A 27172-nucleotide genomic window follows, 5' to 3' on the forward strand; every position below is an offset into this window, starting at 1 on the left:
CTCAATAACCCGGGCCTGTAATCTACTTTCATTTCAAACAGAACGGTGATTTATGGGGCGGCATGCCGTTTTAGCTCAGAAATGAGGTGTTCAACATATGCTCTGTTGACATAAATTTGGAATTTATTGCTCTTGTCAAAACTGCCTGTTGGACAAAGGTGCGTATTAAGGCAATAAATGACTGGGAATAGTTTTCTGTCAAATTTCCTAACCATTGTATTCAGTCTGTTAGAGGAGTTGCAGCCAGGGAATTATGCACATTTTAAATATATATATATGTATATAAACATTACACATATGCTTTAAAAAACCCCAAAACATACCCTGGATCTTCAGCTCTTTCTGCCTATGTGCAAAACTAGCAACGTTTGCCTTTAGCTGTAAACTCCCTTCTCTCCCTCCCCATGACCATATTCTCGGCAAAGCACCCTTTTTTTCTTTCTCATTAAACAACGAAAGGAGGGAGGGGTGGAATGGGGGACCATTAAATAAATACACTATAAAAGGCATTTTTATGTATAGGTTTTAAGCAGGAGAGTCAGAGCAGAGGTGATGCACATGAGCCCGGCTTTGTTTACAGTGAGATAAAACTTGTGTTGACTTTTTGCACACCGGGATAGTAGGGCTACCCTACTTTGTCAAAGGTAGACCAAAGGGAGGGATTTCAAGAGGACAAAGGCATGAGGAGAAGCACATGGGGAAATTATTCGACCTTGAGGCCAAAAGCCTACAAGGAGGCCATCTTGCAATGGCTTCCATCTTTCCATAGCCCCACATGGAACTGGGGTAGGTTGTCCTGTTGGATTTTGGGGGACTCTGTGGCCAGATGGTTTGTTTTGCTCCTGGGAGTTGGATCCAGACTTAGTCCGTCTTAGAGTAGACATGTGGAGGCCAATGGGGCAAGTTAGCCATGACTCACTGAGGCTCCATTGATTTCAGTGGGTGTCAAACCCCTATGAATTTCAAGGAGATGCCATAAGTCGAAAGGTGACTTGAGGACACAAATAAATGTGACTCAGATCTAATATACACTGTAGAAATAATGCCATTTCGCACTGCTTTAATTGCCATGGCTCAATGCTGTAAAATCCTGGGATCTGTAGTTGGTTGTGGCACCAGAGCTCTCTGACAGAGAAGGCTAAATAGCTCACAAAAGTACAAATCCCAGAATCCCATAGCATTGTCATAGCAGTGTTCAACTGCATTAATTCTGCGGTGCAGATTAGACCCCAGACTGGACCCAAGATTTATTGACCCAAGATCCCCATCTCTTTTTTGGAGGAAAGATTTCTGCATTGCAACTCTTTAAAAAAAAGAAAAAGGAAACTGACTCAGAGGAGCAAAACAGGGACCGTTTGGGCAGAATCTGGATGTGAAATGGGAGTAGAAATCTAGAAAGCCAAATGTTTGCCAACATTGAAATAAGGAGATTGCTGACTAGGAATGGTATTGCATTATTGCTTTTGAAACTCCTAGGGGACAGGTCTATAAAATACTGTAGGATGTAGACCCTCCATGGATGGCAGTCCAATACCCTTGAAGACCTGATGTTGCAGTCAAACAGAGGGAAAGGGGCTGAGTCCTTCAGGCATAGTCTAGATCAGTGGTTCCCAAACTTTAGTCCTCCAGATGTTCCCAGAAGCCCCGGCCAGCTTCGCCGATAATCGAGATATCTGGGAGCTGAAGGCCAAAACATCTGGAAGACCAAAGTTTGGGAACCACTGGTCTAGATCTTTTCAGAGACCTGTGGTTGACTGAAGCTTGGGGAAAGTAACCTTGTTGGTATTATAACTCTCAAGCTTGCGCAGTCCCTGGGGCATTGTAGGAGTTGGTAGTCATACATGGAAACAACTTCCTCTAAGCTCTTGGTTGGCCATTGTAGCTAGCAGTTAGATGGGTTAGATGGGTGGTTCCCAAATGTTGGTCCTCCAAGTGTTTTGGACTTCAGGTCCCAGAAGGCATAGCCAACTTGGCCAATGGCCATGAAGTCTGGGACCTGGAATCCAAAACATCTGAAGGACCAAAGTTTGGAAACCACCGGGTTAGATGGTCCTTTGTGTTCTAATCTGGAAGTAGCCAACTTGACCAACAGCCATGAATTCTGGGACCTGGAATCCAAAACATCTGGAGGACCAAAGTTTGGGAACCACTGGGTTTGACGGCTCTTTAGGGCCTGATCCAGGAAGGCGCTTCTGATGCTCAGGGCAAACTATCTTCCAGAGTGACATCTGCTTGCTGGGCCAAGCGGTTGTCCAGGGAGCAGCCATGTTCTCCGGCTCAGCTGGAACAAAGACCCCAGTGAGAGGTGGTCCGTGCCTGAGTGAGGCCTTTGCCTCGCTTCCCCCTCTATTGCCCCCCTTGCTCTGTACGGCTGGACTCCACCGTCTGCCTTGACAAATGCCGGCTGCACACCCCATTGTACCCACACAAACCTCCCATTCTCCCCAAACGGTGCTGAATCCCTTGCCACCAATCCCTTCTCTCTTTCACAGAAAGCACCCCGTGGGGAGAAACTCATAATTTTTACACCACGCTGTCCTGGCTGGTCAGTGCTGGAAACTGCTCCGGGCTTTGAAGTGCTTTCTGCCAGAGATTTTACAGGCCTTTTTAATTACCTCCAGCTTGCCCGAGAGAGGCCTACACACCCCAGTCCGGCTTTTGATTATTTGTTCTTTCCAGTGGCCTGTTCAGAAGGCAAGGAGGGTGGCAATTCCCCCCTTCTCCTCCCACCCTCTTTAACCCTCCACTTTCAAAGAAGCCCCCCTTGGCAATCTGGCTTCCTGTTTAGAGGGAACATCTCTCAAGGTTTTGTTATCTTCTAAGCAGGTCTCTTTTGAAAAGATCTCTGAGCCATCTTCCTGGCACCATGTCTTTCTTCTTGGAACTGCTCAGGGAGGTGGCATTTACGCACAGGATGATGGTTGTTGTGGGGATAGGTCCAATTGCAAGCAACCTCTGATGTGGAAGTGGCTGATTTCCTGCATGGAGCATGAAAACCGAGTAGTAGGGAGGAATGGCCAGTTTTCAAAGCTGCCATTGTCCAGTTGTTTAGGGAAAGGGAGCAATGAATAGATGCTCCTGGAACTTTTCTTATCCATATGCCTTTGGGGCAAAGGACGTGGTATTAGTTGTGTGTGTTTAGAACAGGTAATCTCCAGTGCTCCCATTAAAATCTTCAGCATTGCCAGTAAAATCATCATCATCATCATCATCATCATCATCATCATCATCATCATCATCATCATTTTTATTTCTTTCCTGACTCCCACCAAAGCTCAAGGTGGGGTACAATATGTTAAAATACAAAACACAATTTAAAAAAGAAAACACACAAATCCAACAGTTAAAATGGTTTTTCTAGGCCAGATTTGTTCAGAGGCCATGGCCTCCCCTGAGGCTGAGAGAGTGTGACTTCCCCAAGGTAAATGCTGCCAGTGTATTCTGCTGTCAATCTCTTTCGGCAGGTCGTTCCACAATCTGGAGGCATATATATATATATATATGGCTTGAGTGTAGGACTATGTTTCAGGAAACCAGGGTCTGAATCCTTGCTCAGTCATGGAAACCTGCTGAGTGAACTTGGACAAGTCACTCTCTCTCAGCCTCAAGAGGATGGCAAAGGCAAACCTGCTCTGAACAAATCTGGCCTTAACGATAGGATCATCTTAGGGTCACCATAAGTCAGAAAGGACTTGAACGCACGCAACAAGAGAGTGAGATGTGTCTCCTATCTTCCCCCCAGGGACGTAGCCAAGTGGGGGGGTTCTTGGGGTCCAGACCCCCCCTTCCTTTAGAAAAATGAATGGTGCGTGCTGCTGCGCCGCCGCGCCCAACCCCCATTATAATGGTGGCACTTAGTCTGGACCCCCCCTTCCTAAAATCCTGGCTACGTCCCTGTTCCCCCAGTTTCCCCCAGCCACAGAAAGGCCATGGGGGTGCTGCAGCATCTCTAGGGTCAGTCCAGGGAGAGTTGAATGGCCAAATGTACTGTATTCCACATGTGGAAAACTTACTCTTGTGCTATTCCATGTAGGATCTCAGCCAGCTGTTTTCTACCATGTTGAGTGGACCCAAGATCTGATGAGTCACATAGGGCTTGTTGCATTGCGACATCATTTGCAGGACCAGTCTGCCAAAATCCAGCAGAAAGGTCAGCCCTTCTCAACTGTCGCACTGCCATTCTTAACATGTTGGTTGACTTAGATAGGAAGGTGGCCTTGGACCTAAGCACTGAGTTACATACTATTAGAGTTACCCTTAGAGATTACTCTGGCTTCTGTAGCTGTACCTTTTTTTGACTCTTCTCCTCCCTTGAAAATGAGGAGAAAAATCTGTCCAATCTATGGCAGTGTTGTGAACTGGTCCTAATCATTTAAAGGTCAATGGTGGAAGGTGTGCTTCCAAAAAATGCAATTTCTTCTTTTGTCTTTCCAACTTACGGTGAACCTAGCGCAGAGGTTTCTCAGCAAGATTTCATCAGAGAGTGTTTTCTGTTGCCTTCCTCCAAGGCTGAGAGAGTGTGACTTGTTTAAGGTCACTCAGTGGATTTCCATGGCTGAGCAAAGGTTTCAACTTTGGTCTCATGGAGTCATATTCCAACACTCAAATTCCAACACTCCAACCACTTCACCATGCCGCCTCTCTACAAATGCCACAATTCCCCTAAAAGTCTCCCAATCGATGCCTGCCTGTCTCATTAGGAGTGGCACGGTGTCCTGAAACAACACATTCAAGACGTTGCATGACAAAGGTGTGTGTGTGGGGGGGTGCACAAAGGGGTGATGGGGTGTTGTATCCACCTTTTTTTTAGAAATGAAGCTCTTTGGGAAACTGGATCGAACACCAAAGCCCTATTGTATTCAGAATGCTGGAAATCCAGAGATGAGCCAGGAAAGCTAATGTAATCCATTAATAACCCAGGAAGAAACTCTTGAGTTTCTGCAGCTGTTATCGCATCCCTAAACTCTCCTTACACCTGGCTGATGGAATTTCCTATCTGAGCTGCTGTTGAGAGTTTACAGATGGGAGAATGCACTAAATATTCTGTTTAGGGCGTAAGACAAAAAGTGGTAGATCAGACCAAACCACGTGCACTCACCCCAGTCTAGCATGCTGTTACCAGTCATTAATCCCTTGTCTTGCTTTTCCAGTTGCTTTTGAAATGCCCCAGTTTCTCTCTCCTCCTCTCACTTTCCCTCTTTAGCCTTAGCTTCCTTCAATTGCTCCAAACTAAGTCTCAAGTGCAAAAGTCATTTCTGACATATGGCAACCCTATCACAGGGTTTTCTTGGCAGGTTTCTTTGGTGGGGGTTTGCCATTGCCATCCTCTGAGTCTGAGAGAGTGTGATTTGATCAAGGGCACCCAGTGGACTTACATGACTGAGCAGGGAGTCAAATCCCCGTCTTCAGAGTCCGAATCCTACAACTCAAACTATTACACCATGCTGGGTCTTGCAAAAATAGTTTGCACTCCATTAGTTCAACAGAGAGGAGAGTTGAGGAAAGGATGCAATTTTGCTTTTCCCTGAAGGCTCAGGCAAAAGCAAACTGCTGCAGATTCTCCTAGATTATGTGTTCTTTGTCTTCCATAACTTTGTCCATCTCGAATGTTGTTGGGTCACATATGTCCTAGTTTTCATTTGTGAAATGATGGAGGGTCTGCTTTCGTGGGTTCAGTTTGTTTATGGGGACTCGCTCATGTATATAGATAGATTTGGTATAGATTTGTGATAGATTTGGCATCATGTTGGTGATATTAAAGTACAGTTCATCTTTTTGTGGTTGGCATTTTGAGGAATGCAACGGAGGATCAATATCAGCCATTGTATTCCTCCCCCCCCCCCCAACTTCTTAAAAGCACAACTTTAGTGAAAAACGCCCGGCTTGTCTATTGATCTTTCTCTTTCAGATCTTAACAGTGCGAGCGGCTATAATACCTTGCTTACATCTGCTAGGGTTTTTTTCCCTCCCCTCTCTCTCCACCTCCCCCAACATTGCCTTAATCCAGTAAGCATAAATAGAACATTTCAATCATATTTTGCTACCAGGAGCTTGGGAGATAAAGTGCTTTAAGACCTTGCTGAAAGAGACTGTATGAGATTGGGTGCGATAAGATCATCCTATAAGCAGGTGCCAAATGGAAAAACTTTTGTTCCTGCTGAAATTTGTTGATAGAGATATTTCAAATAAATTACTTGCTGAAAGCCTTTGCATTGTTATTTATTTATTTAAAAAAAGGAGAGAGGGGAAAAACAGAACACAATGGCTTGGTTATGTAACGGATGGAGATGTTGGGGCCGTTGCAATTTGATTGCCATGTAGATCTGTAGGTGAGCTGTTGGGCATAGTAAGATTAATGTCTTCCTTTGCCAAAGCTGACACCCAGTTCGAGTGCTTTGTTTGGGGGTAGGAAGGGAGACGGGGAGAATGAGGGCATCTCGTGTCCAAACGTCTTTTCTGAGATTGCGCTTTGCTTTTATAATACAACTTGAGAAACCTACTTTTTCTCAACTTCGCCAAAAAAAGTGTGTACAACATCTTCTTTCCATGTTGTTGCAGCTGTTGCTATCGCCAACGTTGACTTGGAGAGACACCATGGTGTAGTGGTTTGAGTGTTGGACTATGACTCTGGGGACCAGGGTTCAATTCCCTGCTTGGCCATGAAACCCACTGAGTGACCACTCTCTCAGCCTCAGGGGAAGGCAATGGCAAACCTCTCTGAACAAATCTTGCCAAGAAGACCCCATGATAGCTTAGCCTTAGGCTCGCCATAAGTCGGAAATGACTTGATGGCACACGACGACAACAACAAATGGACACCACACAATCCTTGCATTAAAGGGCAACCTTGCATAACTGCATCCAGGTCACCAAATGGGCAATGTGCCAAGAAAGCCCCATGACAGGATCACCGTAAGTTGGAAATGACTTCAAGGCACACAACAGCAACACCAACAGTTGACTTATGGCAACCCAAAGAATGAAAGGCCTCCAAGATCCCTAGTTGCCAGCTGCCATGCTCAGGTTTTGCAATGTCAGGGAAGAATCCATTGCTCCCTTGATTGCATCAATCCACCTGCAATGTGGTCTCCCTCTTTCCCCCTTTCCCCAGCATTATCATCTTTCCCAATCATGATATGTCCAAGGTATGATAGCCTCACTTTAGTCATCTTTACACCTTCAAACTAAAACGACTGCAGTTCCCCTCACGGGAACACTGGCACTCTTATGGTGGATCAGTGGTTCCCAAACATTGGTCTTCCAGATGTTTTGGGTTTCAGCTCCCATAATTCCTGGATGTTGGCCAAGCTGGTTAGGGCTTCTGGGAGCTGAAGTCCCAAACACCTAGGGGATCAAAGTTTGGGAACCACTGTGGTGGAATATCTTTAAAGCATAGGGAGCCAGGAAAAATATTAGCAAATCTGCTGCCTTCAAAGGGAAGGGAAGACCCAAAGGGACAGAAATTTTGGCAGCCCTTTGAGCGCTGGGAGGAAATGGATGTGATTTCTTAAAGTTACTTTTCAAGTGGCAACTGCCAGAATCCCTCATCTCAGTACACTATGCAACCAAACCATTTGTTCATTTTGAACAAAGACATTCAGATGTGTTTGCATGGAATGAAAGACTGGAATTTATGGAAGAGGTGTTTGGACAAAGTCTGGGATGGATTGAAGAGAAAGTGTGAGCCGCAGAAGAGTAAGCAACTGGAAATGTGAGAAGAGAAAAGGGAGGCCTAGAATGACATGATGTGCGTATCATGGGAAGTCGAGGCTGCATGGTCTGATCTCTTTGATGGTGGAAAGAAAGACGTTGGCGGGAAGCTGATTGCAAATTTACCTGAGCCTCTCCTGGGGACCTTTTTTTGACTGCTGTTTCTGCATTAGCAAAAAGAGCCTGCCTCTACCATCCGAGCCCAAATTAGACATTCATGCCGCACGCGCTCTTCTGTCTACATAATTACAAGACACTTCAGGATTTCAACCTGTTTGACTTTCCACTCGTGGTGCTCTATTTGTTTTGCTCGGAGCTGGAAAGCATTAAGTGAAAAAGCAACCAAGATGCGCCGTATCTCTTTCCTGTTGGGATAGAGCTAGGGGGGATGTATATGTGCAAATGCAATCTGTTTGCCAAGGAAACTGTGATTTGGTTGGGGTTTTCATGGAAGGCTATTTGAACATGTGGGTATGTGTTTGGAGAGAGATGGAAGCAGATTGACAGACAGACACTGGCTGGGCACATTATTATTATTATTATTATTATTATTATTATTATTATTGATTTAGAATGGGTCCACACTGCAGAAATAAAGCAGTTTGATACCACTTAAACTGCTATGACTCTATCCTACAGAATCCTGGGATTTGTAGTTTATTGAGGCACCATTGCTATCTGACAGACCAACTGGAATACCTCACCAAACTCCTAGGATTCTGTAGAATAGAGTTAATATGGAATCAAGCTGCTTTATTTCTGCAGTGTGGATATCTCCACATTAGATGATTTGCTAATCTTACTTTGTAGTTTGTCCATGTTACACTTTGATGCGCCCTGAACTGAGAAAAGCCTAAGCTTTCTAGTTTGATGATGTACTTAGAAATCTTTGTTAGGGAGGTCTAGTGTGCTTATCTGAAGTCCAGTTCCCAAGGTTCCCTAAGAAGAGCAATTCAGGATTTAATTGCAGAAACTTTGATAAATCTGAAGAGTGTCCAATAATACCGTCAATTAATGACTCCATTTCATCCTCTCTTGCATCACTTACCAACACATTTTGATGGCTGTTTTAGTAACCAAGGCTTGCTGAACTATGTCCAGAAGAAATTAATGGAAAGATTTTTCGGACAATTTAATTGTACGTGAGCCAAAAGTGTTTAGTGGTTTCTGACGTCTCGCAGTACCCTTGCAAAATGACAGCTTAAAAAGCCTTGCCACATTAACTCAGGCTATGAGGTTTCTGTATCACACACACATAGATGGTGCCTTTTGATAGCTCTGATAGGCAGAGGAGGTGAATCCTTACAAGCAAAAACTTTATCAAAAGACATAAATATAAAAAAAACCATCGAAAAGGAGCAAAAATTTTCATAATCTACCTTAGAAGGAAGAAAAATAGGAATTATTCATTCTTGTATGTGAAAAAAGTAGCATGTGGTGATTTGTAACAGGTCGACCACATGGGGAGCAACTCAGAGATAGGAAAATTACTTTTCCAAACTTTTCTCATCCCTGCTTAATATGAGATGGATTGCTTTGTGCTGTCCCTTCAATGCTTGCCCATAATGTTGCTTCCTCAAAGTGGACAAAACCCTAGCAGCCATTAGATCAGACCCAAGAATACAGTTGACCCTCTGCATCTGTGGCTTTGACTTTTCGGATTTGATTGTTTACAGATTTTATCAATATACTCTCTCTAGGAATCTCTAGGTCCTCCAGCACAACTCTGCCAGAGGTTGACCATAGAGTCACACTGGAGGGCCTAGAGAAATTCTCTAGGTATTTGTAGGTCCTCCAGTGCAATTCTACTATGATAAACTTCTGCCAGATGTTGGCCATAGAGTTGAGATGGAGGACCTAGAGATTCGTAGAGAGGTGTTCACTCCAGTGGAAAAAGAGTAGTGTATTTGTAATTTTTTCTACTTTCATGGGGACCCTGTGCCCCTAACCCCAACAAATGTGAGGGACCCACTGTACATAGTGAGTATGATGTCAAAGGCCAACAATTATGATTTTTGGCTACCAAAACTGTCCAAAAATTACCTATTGGATACGAGCTCATAGGATCTCCCAGCCCCATCCATAGACCTCCTTGTTCTGTTGTACTAAAGGAGGGTAACGGAGACCCCAAGGTCTTTTATGAAGCCACTGACCTCCCCAAATAGGAATTCTGTTCCCCTAATAAATTCTCCAAATTTCTGGCATTGCACTAACTTAAAATGGCAGCTGAGCATTTAGAAATAATGTATAGGCACCCGGAGCAAAGGATAAGATAAGAGACCAAGGGAATAGGGCACAGCCAAGAGAAGAGTTCAAGGTGTGAATGATTTTCAGTGTCTTCTCTGCAATGCTTGGAATTTAGGGACTGAAACAAAATTTCGTTTAGATTGGCAGAATTCTTATGGGAGGCAATGTCATTATTCCCACCTCCCAATAGCTACACCTTTGATTTAGGTCAAGAAATCCCTAAAGGCACCAGATCCCATCTGATCTTGGAAGCCAACCAGGGTCAGCTCTGGTTAGTACTTGGATGAGAGACTGCCAATGAATACCAGGTGTTCATCGGCTCTGTTTCGGAGGAAGGAACTGGCAAAAACCACCTCTGAGGATTCCTTGCCTAAGAAAACTCTATGATATCCATTAGCCCACCACAAGTCAACAGGCAACTTGAAGACATACATGCAAAGCACCAGATCCTAGCAGACCTTGGAAACTAAGCATGGCCAGGCCTTGTTAGTACTTGGATGGGAGGCTGCCAACAAATACCATGTGCTGGAGGATATAATTCAAAGGAAGGGACTGGCAAAACCACCTCTGAGGATTCCTTCCTTAAGAAAACCCTTCGAAATTCATGGAGTCACCATAAATAAAGGCACCGACATACATATTTTGATTTCAGGATGAGAAAATAAACACCTTGAGAAAATATCCATTTTGTTTTTCATATCCTTAGAGAGATCTTGGGACAGAGTAGGTGGTTCAGGGATACATGCAGTAGTAGGCTGTGATCTTCCCATCCTTACTCTGAGTGCAGATGTCCCCCTGGTAGTTTATGTCTATGTCTGCATTTGTTGCACGAACATCCATAGTTGACAGGGCTGTGGATTTGCAATTGTCCAGACCCTCTGTGGCTTAGCAAGGGTGATGGTATGGCAGCGTTTTCGTGAGACGCCAGCAAGGCAGAGTGTGTGAGTTGAGGGTAAGTATGTCTTTCATTGAAAGGAATTAGGGATGATAAAGTTGGATGTATTTCTCTCCATCCGCCCCCCCCCCCCCCCGCCCTTCGGTTGATCTCCGCTGTGCCCATTTTGCTGTCTAGCTTGAGGTCTGCTAAATATCATTTGAACCTGACAAATGGCCCTGGAACTCACCAATTCACTCTTCCGCAACCGGCTGCTTCATAAAAGAGACAACCATCTCCTCCCAACCCCAAAGACCTCAGACTTTCATCACTTGGCTTGGAAAGTGTCTGGATTCACAGCCCGGGGTTAGTTGCAGGGAAGGAAGCCGGGAAATAAAATCTCTCAAAGTGTCTTTTTCATCTTCAGTTTTCTTTCTCTTTTCCAATCATTCTTTTTGTACCACTTCCCTTCTTGAGCTCTTGCAGGACCTTTGGGGCGCTGGGTCGAGACATGATATGTATTTATGCATTTGTAACTATAGGTGTATCTAGATTATAGAAATAATACCATTTGACACCACTTTAACTGGGCTGTAATTTTTGGAGGCACCAGCGCTCTTTGGCAGAAAAGGCTCAAGACCTTGTAAAACTACAAACTGCAAGACTCCTTAGGATGGAGCCACAGCACTTAAAGTGTTGTCAAACTTCATTATTTCGACTGTGTAGATGCACCCTGTGTCTGAGATCTAGGTTCTTGGCCAATCATCATTTCTCTCTTTGTTATTTGCTTTATTTCAGGAAACTGCACAGCGGAATAAAGACATATGGATGCGAATTATGTGGAAAGCGATTCCTGGACAGCCTACGTCTTCGGATGCACTTATTGGCTCATTCAGGTAAGTCTGGAAAGATATTCAACCTTAAAAAAAAAAAAACCAATGTGTTCCCACTGCTATTTCCAAATTTTAAAATAAAAAATAATAACCTTTCATTATTACACATTACGGTGTTGAAAGAAGAACTTGGAACATTGCTTGCAGGTTGTCCATTACTTTACGTTGTTCTCAGTCCTGTTGGTTAGTCTCAACTGGAGTAGACCAACTGAATCAACTGCAGAGTGTTAAGATCACACATAGGCAAATCCCATTGATTCAGTGGGTTTACTTTAATTGGAACTGCTAACCAATAGGATTGAGGGGAGGGGAGACTTACGAATTCGCGATAGAGTGGCGTAAAACCTGAAAACCTCCTGTCAAAATGTCTCTAAAATGTCTCATAATCCCCCTGAAGTAACTTCTGTAAAGAAGGAGTAGCAGCAAATGGTATAAGATTCCAGGAATCCAAGGATTTGCAGTCATTAGGTGAGGGAGCTGTTTCTCACTCCCACTCCTGGTTCAGATGAATCCACATTCAGATAAGCTCTACGCTATGCCTGGCAAATTATAATCATAGAATCATGGCATCTTAGATTTGGAAGGGACCACAAGGTCTATCCATCCAACCCCTTGCCATACAGGAATTCAAAATTGAAACACTCGTGGGAGATGCACCTCCAACCTCTGTTTAAAGACCTTCAAAGTCCTATGACTTTTGATTCCACTTTCAAACAGTTCTTCCTGGTGGAATTTTCCACATAATTTGAATCCATTGCTCCATGTCCTAGTCTCTGGAGCCACAGAAACCAAGCTGTCCTCATCTTCTACATGGCGTCCCTTCAAATAGTTAAAGATGCTCATGTCACCTCTCAGTCTTCTCTTTTCCAAGCTGAACACCTCCAATTCCCTCAGTTGTTCCTCATCAGGCTTCATTTCCAGATGGTTGACCATCTTGGTCACCCTCTTCTAGACATGTTCCAGTGTGTCAATATGCTTCCTGATTTCTAGTGTCCAGAATTGGACACAATGTTCTCAGAACTGGACCCAATATTCTCAGATTATAATCCAGTTTCTAGATAGTTAATCCGTTAGACTATCCATTTCTAGGTGTCTGGAGGTCTTTCGAACAGGGATGCTGGCATTCCCAAAGATTGCCTCTGCCTCCAATCATAGATTTTGAATTCCACACACTCGATTGCTGTTCGATTCTGTCTATCACCTCCAGAATTTATAGGCATTTCTTCATGCTCTCTACGCCACCTTCTTTGACAGCGGTGCATTTTGCATTTTCATATGTGTTGTGAATACTCGATTCACTATGTTTGAGCCTCAACCGAAGTTTCATTAGTAAAACACTTGCAGAATTAGGCACTCACTACCTTTAATGAATCTCACTATTGGGTTCAAATTATTATGCAGGCCCATTTTAATTAAATGTCTATAGAAGGGCTGGGATGCTAAGCTGGGGAGAAAACCTGAAACACGGCAAGCTTATTTCATTGCAAGATTCTTTGCACAGGTTGCTCCATGCACAACCAACCTGCGTTTTGTATTATTTAAATATTTCACACCTGCCCTATGTCAACAGATCTCAGGGCAAGAAGCTACCAGGGGGAAAGCTGACATAAGACCATAAAAGACAGGAACCGGTGCCACCACAAACTGGTATAAAGTTGTCAAATGTATGTCAGCTACAAGATCCCTTTGCAGACTGATTTTACAGACTAACATGGCTATACCTTTGAATCCTCTGTGTGCATGTGTATCTTTTGAACCGTCCAATAACACCCATTTTTTAAAAAAAGGAGTCCTGCCTGCCAATATCCCCCTAGCCGTGTCCGAAAGCAGCGTGTCGGTGGTCGGGGGTGGCTGGGAGGCCATGTATCCAAGCATGCATCTCAGCTGTGTTTTCCCCCTCTGCCTTCTTCCTCTTCCATCCCCTTCTCTGGCACACGCTGCCTCTGTTTGTTGTTGTCATTCTGGCCCTCCGCCAGCGGCACGGCTGGCTGGCTGCCGGCTTTGCGGGTACAGTATGTACAGTGAACAGCGAGCCAAGTTTGTCATCGTGAAATATTAATATATTTCTCTCTCTCTCCTTCCCTGCCTGCCTGGGAGAGAGAGAGGGAGAGGGAGGGAGGAGATGCTTAGATGCTCAAAAACAGCCCTGTTGAATTCCAGCCGCGCTCTTGTTTATGAAAACACCGTCTCCTTCGCTCACCCTCTGTACAGATTTTTAAAATGTTACTCTCTCTTCCCCTCCTCTGTCCATGGGCTTTTAATTCCACTATTGCCCCAATACATAAACACACATACACATTTACACAGCCTCCAGGGCAAGGGGTGTATCAGGAGTGGAGAGAAATGAAGATATTGCCCTCCAAATAAAAATAATTCTGTGGGGCCCCCAACCCACCCATGAAATGTTCCTATTTCTAGCATTGCAAGAATTTACTGGAACATTTACAAATAGAGATTAAGTGACCAAAATGAAGAGAGAAGAGGAAATGAAACCATTGGGCTGCCCAAATAAGAATTACAATGAGAATGCACCAAGCAGAAGAGTTTTGGGTATGAAGAATTTAAAATGTCTCACTCTCTGCAATGCTATAAAGCTGGGGAGAGGCGCAGATCCCAATTTGCAGAGATCCCAATACCTATATTTATTTATTAAAAATATCATCTCTTATGCCTAAATACTGTATTTGGATGTTTAAATATTTCTTCTGATGTTTTTTTAACATTGGTTTAATGGGTTCTTTCCCTTCTCCAATAATAATAATAATAATAATTTTGGATGAATCTCCCTTATCCAAAATGCTTTCAAAATATTTTGAATTTTGGATTTCTGGATAAGGGAGACTCAGCCTGTATGTATATATTAATGGATGAATTATAAACCCAGATGGGAGAACCAGCATTTATGGTAGTTTGAATGTTGGCTCTGGAGACCAAGACTCAATCCTTGGACAAGTCACACTCTCTCAGCTTCCTCAGGGGACAGTAATGGCAAACCTCCTCTGAACAAATCTTGCAAAAAAAAAACTTGTGAAAGCTTTGCTTTAGGATCGCCATGAGCTGGAAATGATTTGAAGGCAGACAACAACAACAGCAACAACAACAACAAACCGAGACCTATTAAATAACAAGATTGATCAGGGCAGTCCTGTTTGGCACATGGGCTATTAAAGTCAGCACACTGTCATTACAAGTGTGTGCAGGGTGTGTGCGCATCGGGAGGGGTTGTGTGCACATGGATCAATGTTTGTCTTTGTAATGTGCAGTTGAGTGTGCCGCTCTCTGTCGCAAGCCTTCTTCTCTTGAGACTTGGGCGGCCACATCCATGGGCTGAAGCATGCAAGCAAACCTGCCCTGAAACTGCCCATCTCCATTGGATTCATTTCTGAGTGGGATTCTGGGGATGTCTCCATAGAGCAGCCTGTTAAGCGTTCCCTTTGGGAGAGTACTTGGTTCAGTCTTGGCTTCTGGTTCTTCTCTTATTTCTGGTTTAGCAGTGACTATGAATTTTCCAAATGAACAGAAAGTAGTAGGTAGCATCTAGAACAGAGGTATGGGGGAAATTGTGGCCCAGGGTCAACATGCAACCCGAGGGCCATTTTGTGTCCCACACAATTCAGCTTCTTGGTTCACATCCTGTTGGAGAAAATGGCATAAAATTGTCTCAATAAGTCCAAAACCCCAATGCTTGTGCCCCCTCCATTGACTCCTAGGGGATATTGGGGGACATTGGAGGACAAAAATTTTTTTGCAGAGGCTACAAGTGTGGTGGCCTGCAGAGCCAAAGGGATGCCATTTTACTATGCCATTGTTTATAATGGGTCTTAAGTAGCCACAGATTTTTGTATCCATGGGTGATCCTGGAACCAAACTCCTGCCAAGGATAGCAAGGGCTAAGTGTATCCTAAATACCTCAAAACACCAGCTCCTGTCTGATCTTGGAAGCTAAGCAGGATCAGCCCTGGTTAGTACTTGGACAAGAGACCATCAAGGAATCCTGGGTGCTGTTGGATGCATTTCAGAGGAAGGAACTGGCAAAATCACCTCTGATGATTCCTTGCTTAATAAAACCCTATGAAATTCATGGAGTTGCCGTAAGTTGACAGGTTACTTAAAGGCACATATATATACACATCAAAGAGAATTCAGTCCTAGATCTCCTCCACCCTATTTATCCCACCTCTCCCTAACCTGGTACTGAATGCCATGACACCTGTGAACATGTATGCTCCATTCAGCTATCTCAATGCAGAAGCAACTGTGGGCTTTAAAGTCAATGGAGCAGTGAGTCAACTCTGGACTTCTGTATGAACTTTAAAATTGCTACCCAAGGATAGGCTAAAATTGGAATAAATTCACTACCTCACTGAAATGGAAGCCACTGGATACCAAAATATCAAAATGACTGCTCTGCTAAGCATTATTTTTGGTGGACTCCAGTTTGTTGTCAGGTGTACTTCCAAATGCTGTCCTCCTGGCCTTGTGATAATCTTATTTTGAAAGGAAAACGGCTGCATGGATAGTGTATTCACCATCCATTTGTGATTATGATTTGGCCATATCAGCCAGAGTTTTGCTGTATCAGAGACCAAGCTGTGGAGATGTCCACAGACATTGTCCTCTGCTTGATCCCTCAAGTGATCTGCTAGAGCAGAACCCCACAGCAGATCTTCTCTTGACAACGTGAATGAGAAACCTCCAAGATGTTTTGGCTTCAACAGCCTTGCTCAGATCTTGCAAACCCGGCACAATAATGTCTTCCTTCATTTGAGCTCCTCCACCTGTAAAGTGGTCTTCCTCTTTGCCTACTGCAAAGCTGCAGGAAAAGAGATTCCACCTCAACATTAAGAGGAACTTCCTGACAGTAAGGGCTGTTCGACAGTGGAACACAGTTCCTCAGAGTGTAGTGGAGTCTCCCTCCTTGGAGGTCTTCAAATGGAGGCTGGATGGCCATCTGTCGGAGATGCTTTGATTGTGATTTCCTGCATGGCAGGGGGTTGGACTGGATGGCCCTTGCGGTCTCTTCCAACTCTATGATTCTATGATTCTACTGCCTTCCACCTTACCAAACATTGTCATATTTTCTAATGAGTCACCTCATCTCATGGTGTGTCCAAAGTAGCCTTGATTTAGTCAAGTTGGCTTCTTGGGAGAGTTCAGGCTTGCTTTGTTCTAGGGCTCCTTGACTTGCCTTTTTGGTGGTCCATGGCACAGCCTTGCTGGAGTATTGGGCAGTAGTAGTTATGTGGGGTGTGTAAGAAAGAGACACTGTTGGAAGATCTCGCTCTTGTTAGTACTGCACAGAAGGAGGCCTTAGTAAACCACTTCTGAATGACTTACCATGAAAAACCCACAATGAGACTTGCTTGAACCCTCTGTGGAATCAGTTTCCTCTGTCTTTCTTCTCTGTGGTTGCTCAGCATGTCACCTGCCTCTCCTGCTTCGCTTCTCAATTCACATGGATGCCTTTTAGGGCAGCATATTTTTACTGTCCAGAAAGACATCTCTTTTTCCCCCCGCCTCCTTCCCAATTCCTGCTATTGGAATGAAAGTGTGTGTCTCCATTTCCCAGAAAAAGCAAACAACTGAAAAAATGTGTCCCTCTTTCTTGGCCAGCTGTTTGCTCAGCCAGTGGCTTTGGAGCAATGCGCTCCATGCATAGCGCTGGCTTCTTCATTTTTGGAAGGTGGATTAGCCATCATCATGAGCTCCTCAGGCATGGCACAAAGGGCGGAAACCGTCTTGGGAAATGGACCCGGCGAAAGGAACGAGTGGAGAAATGCCATGGAACAACGCCACCCTCCAGCATCCTTGTTGTATTCTTGTTTTTACGTCTCCAGTTTGCGTAGGCGTGTTTTTCTCATGACCATGTTTATAGCGGTGGTTTCGTGTACGCTCGGAGTAATTATAGCTATCCAAAGTGCATACGCACACACACACGCACACACAAGCACACACACACACAGATGCATGTATACACCTGTTTCTTTATTAACCAGGACACATGATACACAGAGTACTTTATCTACTAAAAAATGATTGCTTGCAAGGGAATCGTGGGCAGGTAGCTATGCTGGATATAAAAATCTGGCCACACTTTTTAGCTGAAAAAGTTCACTTCCAGTGGCTAAATTGTACCCTTTGGTCCAGTAGAGAGGGACTTTGGACTCTGGGGTCCTCCTAGGCCCCGATCTGGCCCTCTGAGGTTTTCAAGCTGGGCATTGCCCCTTATTTATATTGGTTTCCTTCTCTATTTATTTCCCATGTTTTATACATCACCTCACACTGCGTTCTAAAAATTGCAATGCCTCTCCTAAGACTTAGTTACTAGCTCAGCTGCAAAGAGAGACGGTGTGGTGTAATGGATTGGGTGCTGGATTATGACCCTTGAGGCCAGGGTTCGAATCCCCACTCAGCCCACCAAGAGACCTTGGACAAGTCACTCTCTCAGCCTCAAAGGAAGGCAATGGCAAAGCTCCTCTGGACAGATCTTGCCAGGAAAACCCTGTGATCAGGTCACCAGAAGTCATAAATGATGCGAAGGTGCACAGGAACAACAAATAAGTATGGCTGATATGCACCTTTGTCTCTTTTCAAATGGGATCCTCTAGCCCTCTGCATCCTGTGTCTCTGTTGCTGTCAGCGAGGGATGCAATTCTCCATTAATTTTATTCTTGAAGGAAGCAACAGGACATTCTTAGCCATTTCCTCCCTGCTGCAAGAAAGTCTTCAAAAACTGCCATTTTTGAAGACTATTCGTGGTATAGGGTATTTTGCACAAAATTTGTATGTGACATTTTTGCACAGGAATAAGAAAACCCTGCAAATACTTCCACCAGTCTAGTGTTCTTCTTGCCAGGGTTTCCTGATGCTCAAAAAATGTGCTTTTGGACCATTTTTAAAAAAAATATTGCCAAATATTCTTCCCTACTGCCATCATCCCCAGAACAAGCCCTTTGCCAAGTTTGTTGCTGTTGTTGTGTGTCTTCAAGTCATTTCTGACTTATGGACACCCTAAGGCGAACCTATCATGGGGTTTTATTGCCAAGATTTGTTCAGAGGAGGCTTGCCATGGCCTTCCCCTGAGGCTGAGAGAGTGTGGCTTGCCCAAGGTCATCCAAGGGGTTCCATGGCGAGGAATTGAACCTGATCTCCAGAGTCTTAACACTCAAACCACTACACCACACTGATTCCAGGTGTTGTTGTTGTGTGCCTTTGTGTTGTGTCTGACTAATGGCGATCCAAAGGGGAACCTATCATGGGGTTTTCTTGGCAAGATTGGTGCAGAGGAGGTTTGCCACGGCCTTTCCCTGTGGCTGAGAGAGTGTGACTCGCCCAAGGTGGGTTTCCATGGTTGAGCTGGGAATCGAACTCTAGTCTCCAGAGTCCAACACAAACCGCTAGGCCATGCCGGCTCTCCCTTTGCTTTACAATTTTTAACAAGGATGAGTTACCTCTTTCCTTTTAAGAGGCAAAGGGAAGTGTGTTCTGGTTGTTTTGTGTGCCTTCCTCCTGCTGCTGCTTCTCTGCCTTCCCCTTCCCCTCCTCCTCCTCCTCTTTGCAGTCTTGAATTTTGGCCGGTGTCCCGAATTTATTCCCAGAGTGATGTCATGGGCTTGCTGGCGGGTCTGGATGTTCTGCCAGCATTCCAGAGAGTTTATGATCACTGGCAGATGCGCATCCAAGAACACACTGTACCCAGAGCAGAAATTAATGCAGGCTTGAATGCCGTCCAAGCCTCAAACACGGGGCGAGGAGGCAGAGGAAAGGAAAACACAAACTGTTTAATGCTGTTTATAAATTATACACTTGCCGATGAAAAATACATTTCTTTCTTTTGCCGACACCCGCCGCCTCCTCGCTCCTTCTCCTTCTCCTTCTGTTTTTGCTGCCCAGCTTTGAGAGTTTAAGCTGGAATAATATGGTTTCACTTTGAGCTCCTGTTCTGGCAAGAAGACCCTCTCAGTTCCTACATCAGATTCACATGCAGTCTGTTTCTCTTCTACCTAGACTTTACCTAACTCTCTCTCTCTCTCTCTCTCTCTCTCTCTCTCTATATATATATATATATATATATATATATATATATATTCTGGCTGTGCATTCGCACTGCAGAAATAATTCGGTTTCACACCACTTTAACTGCCCTGGGTCCATGCTAGGGGAATTCTGGGGAACAAAGCACCAGAGATCTCTGACAGAGAAGGCTAAATGTCTTCCAAAACTACAAATCCTAGAATTTCTAGGATTTGCAGGATGGAGCCTTGGCATTTAAAGTGGTGTCAAACTGCATTACTTCTGCAGTGCGATTGCAGCCTTTGTCATAGTTTTGGAGTGGGTTTTTTTTAAAGCTGATTTCCTTTCTTCAACCCTCCAAATTTAACTGCAGGGCTCAAATCCATTTGAAAACCCCCACCTCAACATCCTAGTTGTTTCTCCTCCAATGTTACTTTGCTTCTAAAGGTGTGGGTCCCTTCTCATCCAACCAGTTCTTGGGTGCATATACCCTGTAGAAATAATGCAGTCTGACACTACTTAAAGTGATGGAGGTCATTCCTATGGAATCCTGGGATTTGTAGTTTGTAATAGTCATCAAATTCCAAGATTCTGCAGGACGGCACCATTGCAGCTCAAGTGGCGTCGAATGGCATTATTCCTACAGTGCAGATGCAGCCTTTTTCTAAGTTCCTAGTCCTTTGCAAAGGGAGGACGATCCAAGTTCAGCAGAGGTCACTGGACAACCCCCCCAAAAAAAAAATTTCAACCCTTCCCCATACCCCACTTCTTGGGAGAGAAAAGGAAATGCAGACGCCTTTGTGACAATGAGCTGATATATTATTCCCAACCTCTTGATTTTGCCATCCCTCCCGCAAACCCATCTACCATTTCAAATCACACCATTTGACAAATGCACTCTCCGCTTTTTCACATCTTATTTGCATGGCCTTTGCATTCTCTTTTCTCATCCGACCCACCCCTCCTGCAACAACCCAACACAGAGCAAAACAAACAAACAAACAAACAAAATCCAACCTGACTCCCTCCCAAACCCTCCTCCCTCTCCCCCAAAAAATACAAAACCCTGCTAATGTTTATCATTTGCCCAACAGGCTCGACAGATTCCTGCTTCCCATCGTGCGTCTGGGCTTTAAAGCCCCCTCGTTGCTAAGTAGCAACCTCCCCTGTACTGTAATGGGCTGATTGTGTATTCTGTTCAGCGCTGGATCTTATTTTTGTATGCAAGGCAAAGTGTTTTGATGGAAGACGATTGCAGGAGTGTCTGGAGGCTGTTTGGGAGTTTTATAGGCCGTACAGTACACCGTGTGCCTTCTGAAACGGAACACAGGCTGTTGAATTTTGGATAGGGTTTGTCATTTTTTCCCCTCTGAGCTCAAGCTGTCGGAAGGAACATTACTTTGAGGGTGGAGGAGGGAGGGTTATGCAACGGTTTTGCTTTATGCCCCCCACCAGTTTTTTTTTCCAGGGGGTGTCAGGCTAAACCAAAAATAACACATGGACCTAAAATAGATTTTGATTCCACCTCCCTCTTGGTTTTGTCTCACTCCATCCCCCTGCTATGATTATGATCTCTGAAACACAACCGTTGTGTTTTACATGGAAGCCGGTCATAGTCTTGACATTTGGACTTTCTTCGTTCCTTGCCTGCAACTCCAAAGACTGGTCTTCTTGCTTTCTTACATACCTTCACCTTTTCCCATCCCATTTTTGGGGGGTTAGTTTGTTGAAAGATGCTGTGTGTGTGTGTGTGTGTGTGTGTGTATTTGTAAGTATATGCATGTGCACCTCACACTCTTGTTAGTCAGCCTGGAGGAAATCAAGAGGCAAAATTGATGTCCCTGCTACACACCATGCAAGCTCTCAACCTCCCTCCCTGGCTTCTTGAGGAGAGGAAGGGAGGGAGGGTGAGTTAGAAGCCATATTATCAATGACGACTCAGTGTTCGTCTTTCATGGAGCCATGTGTGACTCCATCAGAATATGATTGGAGCACAGCATCACAGCCATGTAAGCAGGTGAGACAAAGCTGCTCCAGAGAAGAACCATAGGGCTTGACCATCCAAGGTCCAGGGTCTAATGGCCAGGAAAGCCCTGACTCTGTTCTCAGTTGTACCATGAGGTCACCAAGAGAAGATGGGTCTCCATCTCTCATCTTCAGCCTCCATCCCTCCCAAGAAAGCAATCCTGACAGCATTGGCTTAAATGCATAAAGGAATTGCCAAGGTGCTACTCCATAGCATCACTAAGTATGGACTACACTGGATGATACCATCAGAAGGCAAAGAGATCTTGTAGCCCCTTTGAGACTAAGTGAAATAAAGAAGTTGGTAGCATGGACTTTCATAGACTTGAGACTACTGCCTCAGATGCATGAGGAAGTAGACCCAAGTCTACAAAAGCTCACGCTACCAACTTATTTCTCCAATATCCCTTTACCTCTCATGGCCGGCACCCCTTAGTGATGCCACTGAGTGGCACCTTGGCAATTGCTTTAAACATTATACATACAAGTTTTAAGACTACCTCTAGACTGGGATGCTGTTGGTTAGTCTCAACTAGAGCTGATTTGTTCAGTTAGTTGTTGAATGGTGAGTGAAGACCTTGGTAGAGCCAATGATCAACTCTAGTTGGGGTTAACAGCAGAGTTTAGGTCTTTATGTTCTGGACATTCAGAAGTAGCTAGAATAGTTCAAAATGCTCCAAGAAAATTAAAAAAGTTACTATATCCAAGTTGTGTTTGTATTACAGGTCATTTTCTTGAAGCATTTTTAACTATACTAGTTACTTCTGAATGTCAAGAACATAAAGATCTAACTCTGCTGTTAACTCTAACTAGAGTGGGTCATTGGCTTTACGAAGGTCTTGACCATTGAACAACTGATTGAATGGTCAAGACCTTGAGATTCTCTGAATTTCCAGGCCAGTGGAGGGTTCTACAAGGTGTAGCTCAAAAAGGAACTTTTCCAACCTCTGGGTACAAAGCACACCTAAATAATGTGGCCACGCTTCCGCCACTATAACAGTAACTAGAACACTTAGGAGACTATTACTTAGTCCACAAAAGGAGTGAGGTTATCCCTCATCACGCTACCATTGTAATGTAACTTAGTGATGTTTTTGTTATTGCACAAGAGGAGGTTCCCCACAAGTAACTTGTTGTTTTTAACCAGTTACCTCTATGATCTATTGTTTGGAATAGTCCAGAGTGTTTTGAATGCCTAATCCTAAGCAAGAGAGCCAGCATGGTGTATTGCTTTGGACATTGGACTATGACTCCAATGGAGTCCTATGGAATCCAGTTTCAATCTGGGCTTAGCCATGTAAACCCACTGGGAGACCTTGGCCAAGTCACACTCTCTCACTCTCAGAAGATGTCAATGGCAAAACCCTTCTGAAGAAACTTGCCAAGAAAACCCAGTGATAGGGTCACCTTAGGGTTGCCATAAGTCAGAAATGATGGCACATGACACCAAATCCTAGCAAGTTGTTCTTCAAGAGAGGTAGATATTAATAACAGTATTTCTTGGTGGGTAGGTAGACCTTTCTTTTGAAGTTGCAAGTCCAGAAGAAGAAATTATAGGCCTTTAATGGTCCTCTCTGGACTATCTACTAGTGCGGGCCATTAAACATAAAGTGAAACCTCAGACCCAGAACTCCCTCACCCAACGTTCATGTCCAGTTTTGGGGTCTCATCATCCAACTCTACCAAACAACGGTGACGATCCCCATGTGCTCCTATGTGCTTTTGCTTCAGGGAGACCGAGCTTAGGATCTTCAGGATGTTAAACTGTAAGAATCGACGTCTGTCTTGGGTGAAATCCGGATGCGGAGCAGAGGGACTGGTAGGGCGACAGCGAGAGACAGAGAACAAACCCAACACACTTTTTTTCTTTTTCTGGGCAAGAGAAGCAAAGGAGGGAATGGGGGTAGAGAACAGGCTAAATTTAAAATTGTAATTGGCTGACTTCCACAAGCTTGCGGGTGTTTTAATGACTCATAATAACTTCATTTAAAACCAGCTGAGCAGAAAATAGATTGGAGAGGAGCCTCGGGCCATTATGGATTTCTGTGGGTTTTTTTTCTTTTCTCTCTCTCTCTCTCTCCTTTTCCTTTCCTCTTCCCCCTCCTTCTCCTTTTTCTTCTTCTTCTTTTCTTTTTGACATGCAGTTTTCGGGCAGCCGGCAAGGGCACTCCGAAGACTTGGCAGTTTCTCTCTCTTTCGGGTTGGTGGTCTGCCTGACAGAGATTGTATAGAATTTAGGGTTTTGTGTGTGCGTTGTGTTGTGTTGCATGTTTTTTTTTTAAGACTGATTAAAAATAGATGCCTTGAGGTATTATTTTAGCATCAGCGTGTGGGGAGAAGGATTTTTTTTCCTGTCTCTTTCTCTTTCTGCCTCTCTCTCTCTCTTTCAGTCTTTCTCTCTCTCCCTCTTTTCACTTTTGATGTGGTAAATGGAACATAAATAAAAATTGTTTTCGAAATGACTGAATTAATTAGGTAGTAAAGTGATGGCAAGGCATAAATTTGCATTGCCACATCATTCTCGACTTCTTTCTTTCTTTTATTTTGCAAATCCATATTTGCTTTCACCTGCCCTCCCTCCCTCTCCCACCCATTCCTCCTTATCAGTTTCAACACTCACATCATACAGATACAGGTCATGTTTTATTTTATTTTAAATCTTAATTGGTGGCACATGGGTTTCTCTGACTGGCAGGGGGAAAGGAACATGGGGCGGCTGAGGCATTTCCGAGGATTGCAACGTCAGAAAATATGCCAGTTATGAAACTGTGGCTGGGGAGCGGAACGCGGCTCAGAGTTGTTGCCGGCTGTAACTCGACAACCGAGGGCCGGTGCCAAAAACGTGACTGTTCAGTGTCATGTCTCTCTAGATGTAAACAGGCTAAATATATTGGGGAAAGAGGGGGGAAGGAGAGAGTATATTTGGACAAGTCTTTATCTTCTGATCGCTTTCATGGCAAGGTCTCTATTTTCTACAAACAGAAGAGTTATCGGTATGATGGACACAAAGAGGAACAATATGTGTGCGTGTGTGAACACAATAACAAAATGGTGGCTGTCCAGCCGGTGGGATGGGGAGTCTGAACTTAAAGAAACTGTCCAAGATACCAAATCCTGTCCCATACATTTTGGCACTTTGACGACTCTTTTAAAGTTCCGACTACAATATGGACCCGGACCCTGCTAGTCCCAAATAGAGTAGACCCAGTGAATCAGTAGGGTTTACCTTTCTATTGGCTTGTCATGTGTCTTCAAATCATTTCCAACTTACAGTGATCCTGAGGTGAACCTATCACAGGGGATTCTTGGCAAGAGATATACAGGGGAGGTATGCCCTTAGCTTCCTCTAAGGCTGAGAGAGTGTGACTTGCCCAAAGTCACCCAGCAGGCTTTGACAGTTGAACACTGGTCTCCGAGAATCCTAGATGAACACTGAAACCACTACACCACACTGACTCTCATGTGTTGACCCCAGTACATCAGTTGATTTAATGGGTCTCCTCTAGTTGTGATTCACCCTTAGGATCCAAGCCATGGAGTGGATTCACTGCCTTAGTGCTTAACATCTGTGCCACTCTTGTCTTCGCTGCCATGATCTCCATGAAATGGAGAAGACTGCATCATGTCGACCAAGCTTCCCATGGTCAGATTTGAAGTACACACGGCATCTGTTTGCTTTTAGGACTGTCAGGAGCTGAAATGTGTGGTCCATTTATCTCTGCCATGTCAACTCTAATGGTCAATGGCTCTTTAGAGGGTCTGGCACAAAGAAGGATCTTCCATCTTTAACCCCGGTTTGAGATTCTCTGAACCAGAGCTGGGGGTGGAATACTATTTCTTTTTGGAATTATGCTTTTCAGAATCCCCCATCCAATGACTGGGCCAACTGGGAAGGACTGGGACTCCCAAAAAGACAAATAACTGGGTCTGAAAGCAAACGAAGCCTGAAGTTTCCCCAGAAGCCCAGTTGACTGTTGGACATTGGATTTTGGACACATCTTGAGGTGATATGACTCATAAATACAATAACGCTTAGCCAAGTGTAAGGCAGTTAGACAAAGAAGAAGATCACATCATAGATGGATTGGCTCCATCAAGCAAGCCATGGCTACTCTGAATTTGCAAGACCTCAGCAGCTCAACTGAGGACCAGGCCTCATGGAGGTCTTACCTTTGGAGGGTCACCAGAAGCCTAAGCAACTTGACAAGAACTCCTAACAAGAACAACAGTAACAGCAGCAACAACAACAGATGTCTTGATAGGATCAATCAAAAATCGTCTCACTGTTCTGCGTAGGAGGTTAATACGTGTTCCCTCACTTCTAAAACACAAAGTGTACTGCTTCAAGGCATAGTCAAATATAGTCTTTACTTCTCTCAAATGCACCCGCTATTGACTTTTCTTAAAACTGGAGTGGATGAAATTCTTAGCCGGCAGCTCTTGCTCCTGTCAAAACCGGTACTGCCTTATTTGAAGGCCCTTGTCATCTCCCCCCTTTTTTTTTTTTAAATCTTCCTTCTCATTATTCCTCCATTCTCCATCCCTTTCCCCATCCACCTCCCCATAAAACTTTACCACAGTTTGGAACAATCAAACAAGTACAGGAAAACCAGCTCTTACCGAATTGTAAAATGAAAGTAGGTTTGGAAAGTTAATGGGCCACCTCTTATCTAAGCTTGTAAGGGGGGAAATGGTTTATGGAGGGCATTTATGCACCACAGCAAAGGGTAGAAAAGCATCAAGATTGTGTTAGTGTTTGGACAGATGTTCTTCGGTGACCTTCTTGATAACATGGATGATAACTGAGGGTTGAAAAATTAGGATCATAGAATCATAGAGGATGGTTGGAAGCTTGCATAATCTTTTGGTGTCTCACATGGCTGGTCTTTGTTGAAAGAGGAATATGTTGGGTTCCTTTGAACAAAGCTTGCCCTGGACACCACAATCCAGTTGCATATGTTTTAATCATACTTGCCTCTCCCTGGTGTGCTTTGACAACACCTCCGTTGAGTGGATTTAGCCCACATCTCTCCCCCGGCTCTCAAATTCAAATAGTTACATGGACGTTAATCACGGGGTGTGCGTTCTCAACATTAGCCATTTTCGGCTCCTCTATTGCAGCCCCAATCTTGCCGTTTTCACAGGTGGCAATTTGGATGTCATTTTAAGTTGTCAGGTATGGCTTAATAATGTTAAGGTAACAATACAGTCGCAACCGCAGAGTACACAAGACTTCTTGCGTGGCCTAAAATGAAATTGGGGGACAAGTTAAAGAAAGCTCCGGCGCACGAGAGACCTCCAGCATTGCTGCTTTGAATGTGAGCGAGTGCGCCTGAGCATCCTTCCTCGGGCCCCTTTCCAAAATGTCAGCCACAATCCTGTGTAACGTAACACCTCAATTACGGGGAGA

General features: G+C 44.3%; 1 protein-coding gene across 3 annotated transcripts in view; it reads left to right on the forward strand.

Moving 5' to 3' along the window:
- The window catches only part of ZBTB16 (zinc finger and BTB domain containing 16), a 165175-nt gene that overhangs the window by 62268 nt on the left and 75735 nt on the right, over positions 1–27172 (forward strand). For all 3 annotated transcript variants that reach the window (XM_089538591.1, XM_089538593.1, XM_089538592.1), the window contains exon 3: positions 11630–11727. In XM_089538591.1, coding sequence (XP_089394717.1) covers positions 11630–11727 — 98 coding nt within the window. The remainder of the gene's footprint in view (positions 1–11629; positions 11728–27172) is intronic.

Source organism: Sceloporus occidentalis, unplaced genomic scaffold (genome assembly GCF_023333645.1).
Source record: "Sceloporus occidentalis isolate IW3139 unplaced genomic scaffold, rSceOcc1.0.p SCAF_9, whole genome shotgun sequence".
Classification (NCBI taxonomy): Eukaryota; Metazoa; Chordata; class Lepidosauria; order Squamata; family Phrynosomatidae; genus Sceloporus; species Sceloporus occidentalis.